Here is a 14,605-nt window from a genome sequence, read left to right as displayed (position 1 = left end):
GTGTTTCCTGATGCCGTGTCTTGGGGAGGCGCTAATGCAGATTGCCACGTGGAGGTCATCACGGTGCGCGTGAGTTCAAGTCCGTCCATCCAAATGCATGCGAGAGCGCCTACCACATGTGAAAACCTTTCAGCTGCTGCGCCACTGAGTGGGGAGGGCTTCGCTCTTGTCCCAAGAGCCCAGCGGAAGGTCTTCGCCTCGGTTCTGCACATCGTGGACCTCTTCCCAATCTTACGAACAAGTCTCTTTTCTCAGAAAAGGCTGGACATAAAATCCTGTTATCGGTATAGTACACCAAGCGGGAGGTCTCCCACTGAAATACCTCTGGGCATAAACAAGAGCTGTTTTCTCTAATAATGTTCTACCAGCTGGTAAGTCGTTTATATTTTGGCTTTGTTTTCCTTCTCTTTTCTTCGTAGTGATTTTGAGGTTCCTACTCATTCATTACTGTGTCAGTATGTTGCCTCGTTTATCTTTTCATTTTTAATCTGAATTTAAGTTCTTTCAGTTCCTCTCTAGTCACTAAAAAGGAAGTGGCTCCCGTGTCCTACCATCTGCCAGTAGGGCAGTGACCAGAGGCAGACACGCAGCATAATCAAAGGCTCAGCCGATGTCAAGCAGGAGGGGAGGGGGGGAGGAAGAGAGGGGCTCTTGTGTCTTGTGCACCACGCAGGGTACCTGCGGGTGTGGCAAACCCAGAGAAACGTGGAGCTGTCTCGGGAGAAGACCTCTTGCTGTCTTTTTTGTGTTGGAAAGGGGTTTGGGTCCCATCGTACGGAGAAAGGGGGACCGTCCAGTGTAACTGTGGGCTTGAGAAACATCTCAATAAAAAAGCAGGTGAAAAGAACCCTGGGGATGTCAGTGGGGAAGACACCAGGGCTCCTTGACTCGATGGAGGAGAGGGTGGTGAGTCCTGTCACTGAACGTGGCGATTGACACCTCCCAGGGGCTACTGTGGTTATTCTGAGGAACAGGCCTGATAGCTTTTGAAGGAGGTCGGGCTCCAGGACCAGGGAATGGGGAAGGCGGGGAGAAGGCTGCGTTTGGGGTTTTCTGAGATTGAAGAATGACCTTCGATGTGGTAAGTCTGTCATGCTTTCCAAGGGGGCAGTGAGAGAAAAAAGGGGGTCATTCCCAGGAAACAAGATCATCCGCATCAGCCTTCTGCCTGCAGAGAGCCCTCCTGAGGTCAGGCTTCATCAAGCAGCTCTCCTATCGTGGGTCTCCCGAGTCTGGTCCACCCCAACGTCTGCTTCGCCCCAGGTACAGAGGCTCTTCTGCCCGTTGCTGAGGTCTAGAGGGGCCTCTCTCTGCTTCTGTTTTTTTTTTTTTTTTTTTTTTAATTTTTTTTTTTTCAATGTTTTTTTTTTATTTATTTTTGGGACAGAGACAGAGCATGAACGGGGGAGGGGCAGAGAGAGAGGGAGACACAGAATCGGAAGCAGGCTCCAGGCTCCGAGCCATCAGCCCAGAGCCTGACGCGGGGCTCGAACTCACGGACCGTGAGATCGTGACCTGGCTGAAGTCGGACGCTTAACCGACTGCGCCACCCAGGCGCCCCTCTCTGCTTCTGTTTTAAAATAATTTATAGTAACCTTTTATAGCAACAGAAAATAATTTGCAGCGGGCTTTGGCAAACTACAGCCCAGGGGGCCAAAACTGGCTCACTGTCTGCTTCTATAAATAAAGCTTTATTGGAACCCAACCCCACTCAATCACTTCCCTATCGTCTACGGTGAATGGTTTAGGGCTGTATTGTGTTCCAGTAGCAAAGTTGAGTAGCTGTGTCAGAGACCGTACATCCTGCTAAAAATGTTTAGTATTTAGCTGTTCACAAAAAAAAAGTTTGCAGGTTCTTCATCTGGAGAACTTACAACCTACCAACATTTTCTCAGTTTCGTTTAGTAAACTAAAAGCCAAATATTCTAAACTACGTGCAAACACAGATTTTAATAGAAACAATATTTTATTTCACCGATTGTGAGGACAATGGCAATTTTAGTCTATAATTTGCTCAGTGAAGAGGATGAAGCCCTAAATCGCAAAACAAACAGGAGGAGTGTCCTTGCTTTTTTTTTTTTTTTTAATGTTCTTCAAGCCACTAGTCCTGCTATTTCCTCTTTCATCTTGAATACTTTCCTTTGCCCCTGTGCTCGACAGCAGCTTAGGTACGACCGACAGCAACTTTTGCATAGATGAGCTCTATGGAAAAGTGGGTGATGGGCCTTGAGGAGGGCACCTGTTGGGATGAGCACTGGGTGTTGTATGGAAACCAATTTGACAATCAATTATATTTTTTAAAAAAAGTCATAGAGCGTTTAAGTCAAATAGAGTAAATATGAAGACTTTCCCCTTTGCAGAGACTCACTTACCCATTTCTGTCGATGTTTACGGAGAAATATCACAGATGTTTCTTTAAAAAAATTTTTTTTAACATTTATTTTCTTTTTTGAGAGACAGAGCATGAGCAGGGGAAGGGCAGAGAGACGGAGACACAGAATCCGAAGCAGGCTCCAGGCGCTGAGCTGTCAGCACAGAGCCCGATGCAGGACTCGAACCCACGAACTGTGAGATCGTGACCTGAGCTGGAGTCGGACGCTCAACCGACTGAGCCACCCAGGCACCCCTCACAGATATTTCTTTAAATGTATTTTGCTACCAAACTAAAATGGGCTCCTATATTAGATGATTTCCAAAGTTGGCTGAAATAAAGCCATTAGGCAGCCACGTGGGTAAAGAGGCACGGCTGTCTGAGCAGGAAAATACAAATTACAAGGAACTTTCCCTTGCTCTCTCCTTGGTACCAGGCCTGCATCAGAAGAGTACTTAGATGGGTTCGCTCGGGTACGGTGGAGTTGTGACCCAGATTGGCAGTAAAAAGAAAAATTACAAAAGCTACACAGGTATTCACGGACCCATCTGCAACCCATCTACTTTCAGGATGGAATACCCAGAGAATGTACAGGTCTTGGCTTAGTTGTTGCAAAAATCTTACTTTCCCATGATATGATATATCATGGAGGAAGGCACATTGTCCCCTAGGACATTTTAAAAAAATTTTTATTTATGTATTTACTTATGTGTTTAATTTTCTTTTAACGTTTATTTATTTTTGAGAGAGAGTGAGCGCACAAGCAGGGGAGGGGCGGAGAGACAGAGGGGGACACAGAATCTGAAGCAGGCTCCAGGCCCCAGGCTGTCAGCACAGAGCCCGACGAGGGGCTCGGACCCACAGACCGTGACACCATGACCTGAGCCGAAGTCAGACGCTTAACTGACTGAGCCACCCAGGCGCCCCTCACCTAGGACATTTTTATATGCCCACACCAGACATACTGCTCTCTCCATTCTTGGAAAACAATTTTGACACAGCTACGGTGTTACAATTATTTTTCAATTGTGAAATTCCAATGCCAACTAATCCGCAGTATTTGATCGCCGCTGTAAAATTTAATAACCAAAAGAAGCAGAAGTCACTTGAAGCCCGAAGTGAGCAGATCACTCTTATCAGATTTCCGGGAATATAAGAGATAAAGAAAAAAATGTTGATTTATTTGTTTTGAGAGAGAGCGTGTTTGCACATGGGCGTGCAAGCACGTGGAGTAGGGGCGGAGAGAGAGGGAGAGAGAGAGTGCCAAACAGGCTGCAGGCTCACAACCTGCCGTGAGGTCCTGACCTGAGCTGAAATCGAGTCGGACCCTCTACCAACCGAGCCACCCAGGGGCCCCTATATGAGATTTATAATGCCAACAGCGGGAGTGGAGAAGCTGAAAGCTCAACGTTCATCAGTTCATAGGCATTGTGCCAAATGACTACATTAAATTTTACATTCAAAAAATCATTCTGTCTCCTTTTCCCTTTTTCTCTCCTAGTTCAAAAGATTTCATCTGATAATCTTCACAAAAAGTTAAAAAAAAAGTTTTCTGTGTCAAGGAAATGCCATTAAAACTAAAACTTGAGGGGCACCTGGAGGGCTCAGTTGGTTGAGCGTCTGACTCTGGTTCAGGTCATGATGTCACGGTTCATGAGTTCGAGCCCCATGTCAGGCTCGGTGCAGACAGTGTGGAGCCTGCTTCGGATCTTCTGTTCCTCTCCCTCTGTCTGCCCCTGCCCCACTCCCGCATGCACACACACATTCTCTCATTCTCTCTCTCTCTCTCTCTCTCTCTCTATCTGTCTCAAAAAAAAAAAAAACATTAACAAAAAATAAAACTACAATTTGAAAACAATGCTTGCAGAATGGACTTTTACAATGTACAACATATTCAACTCTTTTCACTTATAAACTTCACCTAGGTATTGCTTTCCATTTGCAGTCCATGTAATCATATGCAAATATGCAGACCATATTTGTTCATCTATTGCCAATCCATGCTTTTAGCCCACACATTTCACAAAACTACTGGGACCACCGTTAGCTTCTACTCCATGCTGTCCCTTTCAATCTTCGACATTTTTTACTTGCTCCCAGTTTTGACATTAGTTTATGTACAAGTGGCAACTTTTGGATGCATAAGCTCCAAGGAAAACATATTTATTCCAACAAGCACACAGCATTTAAGCCAAGGAAGATAGAGAAAGGGTCTTTCCCCTTTTAAAAGACTCGCTTAGCCATCATTCTTTGCAATTTAGGGAAGAATATTACAGATGTTTCTTCAACACAATTTGCTTACAAATTGGACAATTTATCATTTTTTCCAAATTTCCTCTTCTACCAAGCACTTCAAATAACCTACTAACATAGTAATAAACTTTATTCCTGTACATCTTAAAATGTGGTATAAAACTATAGTAATTTTTTCTCGACCCTCTTCATCCCTAATCTTGACCATGCCTTTTTTTTTTTTTTTTTCTGAAAGCAAGTGAAAAGCAAAAATAAGAAGCAAAATATTGGAGGAAACAGTGAATGTGAGATGAGACCAACTACAGTGTATAGTTTGAAATGATGTTTAATATATTAAAAACAGATTTTACTGGATTAAAATTCACCAAAGATGATGTGGAAAAATTTTATGGCCTCTTAGCTTTGTATTGTTAGTATTTATTTATAAATTTTCACACTCATGCAGTATGTTCTTGTATCATAAAGATACAAGAAAAGTGGCTTCATCAAGGATATAATAGTCAATAGTTGGGCAAAAGAAGGAATAGAAGAAAAACATTATGTTTCTAGTTGAATGTATTATTTGTTAAATGATATACCATCCTTCTACATTAGCTTTGTTTTTTTTTTCTTGACTAGCATTTTTGCCTTCTCAATTCAATCTGTAACGCAAAGAAATATAACTTTAGTACTATATATATGTGTTTATATATACTGAGGTTAGAAAGTAGCTTCTCAATACTTAAACTGATCATTTTTAAAATGCGATTTGTCCATAATATTTTCATCATGTATAAAAGAGCCTGGAGGTAATATAATAAAAATGCCAAATTACCCTAAGTTCCCAAAGCGGCTATTTGACATCATCAGTAGAGCTACAGGCAATCCAGAACATTACTCCAAGGGCAGAAATGCCCAAGAAAATATTGCCACATTGCAGCTTTTCCTTTAAAAATCTCACTTAAAAAATATTTAGAAATACTATGATTTGACAATACTCAAATGGATACTTTTATTGAAGCTTGGTTTTTCTTGTGACTCTAAATTGGAAAAAAATATTAATTTTTTTTTTTTTACTTTGAGAGAGAGAGAGGGAAACAGTGTATGAGCTGGGGAGGAGGAAGAGAGAGAGAGAGAGAGAGAGAGAGAGAGAGAGATATCCCAAGCAGGCTTCAGGCTCAGTGTGGAGCCCAATGTGGGGCTCGATCCCACAATCCTGGGATCATGACCTGAGCTGAAATCAAGAATTGGATGTTCAAATGACTGAGCCACCCAGGCACCCCAAATCGAAACAAAATATTAAAAAGTAAGATGTAGAGATAAAAGTATTCATCTAATAGTGCTAAGTTTTGATTCTTTTACCATAAATGGAGATGTGAGTTGATTAACACTTAGAATATCTTGCATTCACTATCATGAAGGCTTGTATGGGACTGTGAACTTTTTTAACTGTACCTTAAGAAATCTGGCAACGCTTTGATTTGCCCTTCTTGTTTCTTCAAGTGCATCTTTGTACTTCCAAATCACGTGATCGCATAGGACCATTACAAGATTGTCCAATTCATTCTGGTAAGATTCAGGAAATCTTTGAGTCCGAGAAAGCTGGGGAAAGAATGGATTATTTCTTTATAATGTGGCATGTGGAATCCTAAGCCTGGAAAAAAAGAAACTGAAAGACTTCCTTCATTTTGTATATATGAAACAAAAAGTCCTTTTGAAAACTTGAAAGCAATTACAAAATAGAAACCTTTTAATTTCAAGATTATAATTTCCATCATTTTCCCTTAACGCTCCCTTCTATCTTGGCCAATGATGTTTTTCACTTTTTAAAAAATTTTTTCGTAAGTTTATTTATTTTGAAAGAGAGAGAGAGACAGAGAAAGAGAGAGAGAGAGAGAGAGAGAGAGAGAGAGAGAGAGAGAGAACACAAGCAGGGGAGGGTCAGCGACAAGGAGAGACAGAATCCCAAGCAGGCTCTGCAACATCAGTGCAGAGCCTGACATGGGGCTTGAACTCAAAAATTGTGAGATCATGACCCGAGCCGAGATCAAGAGTTGGACAGTTAACCCACTGCACCACTCAGGTGGTCCTCACTTTTTCATTAAAAAGTAAATTATCTATTAATAGCAAACTATTCAAACAGTGTAGAAATGTAACATGTTCTATGACCTCTCACATCTTAATTCCCCCCCTTCCCTGTTAGAATATAACTATAATAAATACTAGTCTAGATTTCCATTAACACGTAGTTTTCTATTTAATTCAAAATCAATTATTTTGATTTTTTAAGATGAGGTATCCCCCAATAAACAACTATAAGAGATCAACGAATGAGTAACTGAATGAGTGCAGATACTGGTTTGAAATGTCCTCTAGTAAAGTCCCAGCTAGTCTTTTCTGAAAATATATTTCAGCTTTATTGATGTGTAACTGACATAGAAAACTGTAAGATGTTTAAAGTGCACACTGGTGCTTTGATACACATATACCACATATATATCGTGAAAGATTCCTTCCATATAGTTAACATATCCATCACCTCACATCTTTATTATTTTTTTGTAAGAACATTTAAGTTTTACTCTGTGAGCAAATTTCAATCATACAACACACTGTTATTAGCTATAATCACCAGGTTTTACATCAGCCTCTCCACGTTTATTCATCTCGTAGCTTCAAGTTTGTACAAGCTCATCCTAAGATCACGGTCCCAGGATATGCCACAGCAGGTGCCAGTGGGACCTCCCAGTTAAGAGACTTGCCACCAGACACAAAATGACTTGGTTCTGAGATTAGATAACATTCATTGACCTAAACTCTGTGGGTTCCTAATGACTCTCCTCCGGTCCAGGAATCTTCTGCTCCTGTTGGACCTCCCACAGAGAAGGGGAAAGTTTCGGGCAGCTAAGTTTTCCCATCTAGCCGTACTTCATGAATTCACATAGCCCTTCGCACGAGACAGGCAAGATTGATTCATCTTTATAAGTTGACTTTAAAATTAGCCTCACATTTTCACCATAGATAGAAACACAAAATTTAGAGTTAGACTGAACTCTATATACTTCTAAAATTCTCAGCACCCAGCCTTCCATGTGATGAGATTAAAAACCAAGGAGGATGAAGTACATGGAACAAACAAGAGGTTCAACTGGCTTTTCCTTCCTCCTCCCTCCCTCCTTCTTTCCTTCCTTCCTTCCTTCCTTCCTTCCTTCCTTCCTTCCTTCCTTCCTCCCTCCCTCCTACCCTCCCTTCCTCCCTTCCTTCCTTCCTTCCTTCCTTCCTTCCTTCCTTCCTTCCTTCCTTCCTTCCTCCTCCCTCCCTCCTTCCCTCCCTCTTCCTTTCTTCTTTTCTTTCTTTCTAAGACCAAGTTCTTAAGTGCTTATGTGCACTGGATTATTTTTAAATCCATTTACCAGGACATGGCTATATAGATATTTTGGGATAGTATGGTTACCCTCTATGTATATTTAACGCTTACTGTGGAAATCAAATTACATTAACAACAAATAAACGTAAATTATTTAATCACATGGGGAGTTTTTCATTCTGCTCCATATACCTTGGGAAATAAAGTAAACAATTCACCTACATGAAAACAACATTCTTTTTAAATAATCAAAGCACATCTGTAGATTTCCTCTTTTCCTTTTGTTAATCCTCTAAGATGCATTATATACATCAGCACCAACATTTTCTTCACAGCACATGTGCTAACATCTTGGGCTTTGATATTCCCTCAGTTCTTCCTTCTTTTTGTCTACTTTTCTAACTCCTTGTGGCCTACTCCCACTCTTAACCCAAAGAAGTTCTGACAGGTAAATATGTGAGTAGTGTTTTTAATTGTTCTCCAGAAGTATATCCCAAAGGCTCAATTGAAATGGGAGAGTGTCTGCATCGGGAATTGTGGATTTCTGTCTCAGAATAGGGGGAGAAAAGAGGCAAAGGAATAGCACAGTCTGATCGTAAGCCAAAGAGCCAGAACACATTGGAGAGTCTGGGCTATCTATCGTATGGCATATGTCACCAGGGGCAGGCATAGAATGCACGGGCTGAAGTTCAGGCTCTTGGCAATTTTTTAGGAAAAGGAGGCTGGTGGGAAACAAAAGGTCAGCCAGTACCATGAACCTCTTGCTACTAGAGATCAGTGCAGAGAAGGCATCCATAAGTTCCTAGTGAACAGGAACTCACCTTTGTCAAGACCGCATGTGGAGGTGCTGTCTGCCTCTCAGGGCACCAAACCAGATGCCTCTCCTGACTTCCTCAAATCTCCCACACTCCGTGATGACAAAAACTGTCTTAATGGTGGGGGAAGCCATTCATTTCACAAGTAAAAAAAAAAAAAAAAGAAAAGAAAGAAAGAAAAGACAACACGAAAAGCGTAAGAGGTGTGCATTGTGGATGCTTTTGAATGAAATGATGGTATCAGGTCTGTGATGAACGGAGATGGTTAGAAAACTCAAAGGTGATGCAGGGCGCCTGGGTGGCTCAGCTGGTTAAAGATCCGACTTCAGCTCAGATCATGATCTCACAGCTCATGAGTTCGGGCCTCATACCGGGCTCTGTGCTGACAGCTCAGAGGCTGGAGCCTGCTTCAGATCCTGTGTGTGTGTGTGTGTGTGTGTGTGTGTGTGTGTGTGTGTGTGTCTGTGTCCCTCCCCTGCTCATGCTCTGTCTCTCTGTGTCTGTCAAAAATAAATAAACGTTAAAAAAAAAATTAAAAAAAAAAAAAGAGAACTTGAAGGTGATGGGCCCTTGAGAGGAAACTGGAGGCTGGGGTAGCCCCTGAAGGTGACAATGCAAAAGAAACCTGAATCAGTGAAGATAAACGGTTAGACACGAGGGCATCGTCCATGATGAGTTCCTTTATTTTTAACTGTTCATAAGGGCATCTGTGACCTATCTGAGCAGATAAATACTGATAGGAATGAAAGGGTTTTAGTCTAATCCGTTCTTCTCACAGGTGAGAAAATATGTTCTGAGATGCTAAGTGTCTTTTTTATCATCTACCCTGTTAGTGACGGGGCAAGGACTGGAGTGGTGAGGTTTCCTAACTCCCAACACAGCTCAGTAACAGAGACATATGAATAATTCTTATCTTTACATTAGATTTTCTCTTCCTTCCAGACAGGAGGTTTTCATCACTGGAAGAGGGAGAGCAGACACAGCTGAAAACCAAGTAGATGATATAAGAGGTAAGTTAGGGAGCTCTGGAGACGATTAAGTGTCCAGCCAAGGCAGATCTGCTATGCTTAGGTCAAGCCATGGTTGGAGAGACCTGGAGTCTGGAAGCATGGACCTGGGTGGACGGCCCAAGAACGGGTGGCTACGCACACTTTCCTAAACCCTCAGCCTTGGTACAAGTGCCCTACTTCCCCCTATTTAGAGATTGCATTTCTCCCAGGTGAACTGTCCTAGCGTAACCCAGCTATGAACTTGCTGGGCCTAATAAGGTATGAAAGAGAGTATACCCTAAGAAGCTGGAAGAGTTAGTTGGCAGGTACCAAGCAGGAGCCACGGGAGTTCCTCTGGTCCCCAAGGGGGCCAGAAAGAAGAGTGAATAAGTTAAAATTCATTGACATTTTATCAGGACTTGAGTGAAATGATACCTTTGGGTGGACCACTCATTGTTAGGATGGCTCTTAGCATCCTGGTGATGGCACATTCTAAGCAGCGTGAAAATGAGAATACTTGAGGTGTCCTGGCAGACGATAGAAGAAAGAATAAAGAGACAGAGGAAAATGGATACGTAAGAGTGGACAGATAGAGACCAGAAGATCCACTGGAGGATCAAGTTCTACAGGAACGTCCGCAAGTCACATCATTCACACCAAAGCCATCAAAAAGGTGGGACTGACATCTCTAAGAAGTTCAGTGGTCTCCCGTCTGCAGATGAGACAGGCAGTCAGTGTTGGCTCACCAACAGTCATGGTGATGATGGTTACCCAAATAACAGAGGCCAGGAGATTGTACTTAACCTCCAGGAGCCAGAAGGCCGCAATTACGGTAACAGATAGGAAGGCTGGAGAGCAGCCAAGGGGGCTTGACCCTCAGGTAGTTGTCGAGCTAGTTAAAAATATTGGAGTCCCTATGGGAAAAACAGTAACCAACGATGGCAATACTTAATCTACCAAAAAAGGCAGCTTCTCATCTCAGAAGATGACGATGTTTGCTCCAAAAAATATTTGCGATTCCTTTCTCTGCCTCTAGACCTGAGTCAATTTTCAGATCTGGTACACACTGATCGAAGGGGAGACAGGGTCTCTACAAAAAGCCCCCTGCAATACTGCAGTTAAGCATATACTTTAATGATTCTATCAGCCCTTCTACAAAGGGCTCCACAGCCTTGGACTCAGGTGACTGCACTAGGGGGAGGGGAACACTCATGTATTTCAAGCACTATTTAATACAAGATCTGAGCTGATATTGGTATCTGAAGGCCAAGAGAATCATCACGCCCACCCTGTTACAGTGGGAACTTAAAAGGAATCAATAAAAGGGTCCAGGCTAAAATTCTGCTAATGTGGATCCACTGGTTTCAAAGATCCACCTGACAGTCATTTATACATTTACCTGGTGCAAATGTATAATTGGTATTGACATAATTGGCATTTGGACTGACCTCACACTGGATGCTTGGCCCGTGGTAAAAGGCCAAGTGGAAACCCCCAATACTGCCCCTTCCTGACCAAGAGTGTAAACAAAGACAATATCACTATTCACCGCCAGCTCCACCCCAAGCAATATTCTGATTTATTCTCTTGGTGGCAGGGGGTGGGGGGGTGGTTTACCTACTGTGAGAGTACAGAGAAATCTGTGTGGAACTCAGGAGATCAATCCACTTGAGTGCTTCTTGGTCCTCTTACCCAATTATAACTATGAATGATCTATGTAGAGTATGATGACCAGAGGCTGAGACCGCTCTGGACCAGTCTGAATGAGGGCTTGGGTCACACCACAGATAAGCCACCAAGACCTTCAGAGCTGCTGGCTGAGTGTGAGGGGAATCAAAGATGGACACGGAGAGTATGGAGATGATGAGAATCATGTGGTGCCCTGAGACATACTGCCATAACAGGAGCTTCCGGTGATCCCACCAGCCTCCCTCTTGTAAACTTCCTTTCAGGAAGCGAGGCCCATGGGAACTGCAGAAGGGCAGATTCAGGAGCATGTGCTATGCATGATACAAACCATGGACTATGGCAGCCATGGATGAGCACAGCTCAGATGTTCTTTCAAGACAAAATCTACCGGGAAGAAAGCCAAGCGCTCATGCCAAGCCCATGGTCTCCCAAGGCTCTCCAAGTTCATAACTGAGCTTGCAGAGATACCACAAGCAGACCATCTGCCCCACGCAGGACTCTTCTAATGAACATTCTCTGCTCTCAGAATGCCCATTGGCCCAGCTAAAAACTTCTCACTGCCGAGCTCTTTCTGGCCAACCCTCTTTCCTTCCTTCTCCAGCTCCTTCCACAGGTGTCAGATCTTCCTGGTCTTGGTCTTCCTTCCTATCCTTTTGCACCTCTAATTCTGTCCTGGCACCTGCTTCTGAAGGACCTGTACTGACGCACACAATCGTTTCTCCCACTTAAAAAGCAACGGACACAGATCGCTAAGGTTCACAAAGCAAATAAAAATGGAACTAACGAGGGCGTATTCATCAGCACAATTGTTGGACTGTGTTGCATTACCTATGTTCTTACCTGAATTTTATTTGTGTCAATCAAGTGCTGTGCCATTGATTTGAGGATAATTGCAAAGAAGAACCAAGAATGCTGTTAGGAAAAGAAAAGACAGCAAGAAATTTATTACGTGATAGTAAAATAACAATGATTTTGTCCTTTAAAACATGTAATATTGTAAAGTCTTTATTTTAAAATGTATTCTTTGAAACGAAATGAATCAGAACAATAAATATCTCCATTAGGTTAGGACGATCTTTATCAGAATTCCAGTGGTGAAAGTAAATGCCAGACATTTCAGCAGCTTAATCATCTTAAAGAATGAAACTAAAACAAGGTACTGGTTTACTCGATGCGGCTGATTAGACAGCAATCTCATGAAATATTTATGCATGGAGTGTTCTATTTGTTTCAGTTACACAAAACTAAACAAAACTTTTTATATTAAAATATATCAACGTGGGCCTCTCCTTAGTATTCCAGGGCCAGAGGCAAAAGTAAAGATGAAAGCCACATGGCTAAACATCTAAAAGTTTGAGGTCAAGCTAACAAAGTGTTAAATTAAGTGTGTCTGATTCCCCTAACTTCATGTCAAATAGAACTTCACGTCAACTTGGAGCGCTGGGCCAGAACGTGGGGGCACAGACAGACCAGGTCCTTGGCCTAACCCCTCTTCTTGCCCAAGGTTCTGTTTCGTACCTGGACGGACCACCTGCCCACATGGGACTGTCAAGCCTGCATAAGAGACTGCTGTCCACGAACTCTCTCCCACTTCAAACTGCTCCCTTCGTAGGTCTACAGTTTCCCTCAGGCATCAAGATCTCCCCTCTGAAGGCTGGACTTAGGAAAGAGGCCCTCAGCGGGCCTAAGATTAAGCTGATAAGCCCTTAAGGTGGGAGGCTCCTGGGAATCCTTTTGGTCCAGAAGGGGAGGTAGGGGCTCCCAGTGGGCATTTCTCTTAGCTCCTCTCCCACCTCTTCCTCTGGGGAGGGGTGCAGCTGGAGAAGACCAAAACATGTCCTAGGATGAAGGTCCCCCTTTCTCGGGTCTAAGGGTCATACTTACCCCAGATACAAAAAGTGTATGTTGTATATGTACAGTTTAAAGAGTATACCTCCCTGGTCCTTTTCCCCTTCCATTTTATCCACCACTGATAACAATTTTGAATTCTGTGCTAATTATTCCCTTGCTTTACTTCAAAGTTTTGCTACCAATAGTATATACTGAAGCACAATTTAGTTTTTGCCTGCCGCTGAGCTCCATATAAACGGAATCATCCGGTGCGTATTGTCCTATGATTGCTTTTTTCATTCAAGAAATCCTGTCCTGAGGTCCATCTATGTTGACTCATTTAGCTGGAAGTCCATCACATACACAACCCCAATTTACTTCTCTGGTTTACCATCGAGGGGCATGTGAATTAGATCCACTTTAGGCTGGTACACACAACATTGCTAAGAGCTTCTGAGTCCACCACGGTCCTGACTCTAGACATCTGACTGAGATGAGGGACAAAGAAGGTCTGTGTTCGAACAAGGCAGCTCTCGATTTACGAAGGGGTCGTTTCTTAGTAAACTGGATATTGGAAATGGAATTCATATTGTCAGAAATAACAATACAAGGCACACTGTTAACATTCCCTTTCCCCATCGTGTCCAAAATGATATTTTTAACGATATGCCAAGTGTCCCTACATTTGCCTCTTAAGGCAGCTGAGGCCTATCAAGCTCTACCCCTTAGCAGTCTCGTCTGCTTCTGCTGTTTACCTAGAGGCCACCAGGACTAATGGAATTAGGCCTTTGGTCTCAGTTTCTGTCTGATAACAGAAGTCTCGCCTTCTTGCCCTCTATTCTCTGTAGGTACCACATATTCCTTTTTGCATTCTTACATCCCACTGCTTCTTATCTCCCGACACACCTTCTGGAAGGCATGGCCCAACACCACCAAAATCTCCTGAAGACGTAATTTCTCTGAACATTCCCTTGACCTTGTCTTTTTTTTTTTTTTTTTTAATTTTTTTTTTCAACATTTTTTATTTATTTTTGGGACAGAGAGAGACAGAGCATGAACGGGGGAGGGGCAGAGAGAGAGGGAGACACAGAATCGGAAACAGGCTCCAGGCTCCGAGCCATCAGCCCAGAGCCCGACGCGGGGCTCGAACTCACGGACCGCGAGACCGTGACCTGGCTGAAGTCGGACGCTTAACCGACTGCGCCACCCAGGCGCCCCCTTGACCTTGTCTTTTAACTGAGCGCAGACTCTCCCTACAGAACCCTGCTTCTCTGGCAGGCACCTCTCCCCCCCCCACCCCCACCCCAAGCAC

The 14,605-nt window shown here is 43.1% G+C and overlaps 1 protein-coding gene across 11 annotated transcripts in view; it reads right to left on the bottom strand.

Moving 5' to 3' along the window:
- The window catches only part of DOCK10 (dedicator of cytokinesis 10), a 270,916-nt gene that overhangs the window by 47,430 nt on the left and 208,881 nt on the right, over positions 1–14,605 (bottom strand). For all 11 annotated transcript variants that reach the window (XM_058703033.1, XM_058703042.1, XM_058703060.1 and 8 more), the window contains exons 27-28: positions 12,304–12,375; positions 6,059–6,205 (exon numbers count right to left, since the gene is read on the bottom strand). In XM_058703033.1, the coding sequence (XP_058559016.1) occupies positions 6,059–6,205; positions 12,304–12,375 (219 nt within the window). The remainder of the gene's footprint in view (positions 1–6,058; positions 6,206–12,303; positions 12,376–14,605) is intronic.

The sequence above is a fragment of the Neofelis nebulosa genome, chromosome 2 (assembly GCF_028018385.1).
Source record: "Neofelis nebulosa isolate mNeoNeb1 chromosome 2, mNeoNeb1.pri, whole genome shotgun sequence".
Classification (NCBI taxonomy): Eukaryota; Metazoa; Chordata; class Mammalia; order Carnivora; family Felidae; genus Neofelis; species Neofelis nebulosa.
This window is presented reverse-complemented; position numbering and strand designations above follow the sequence as displayed.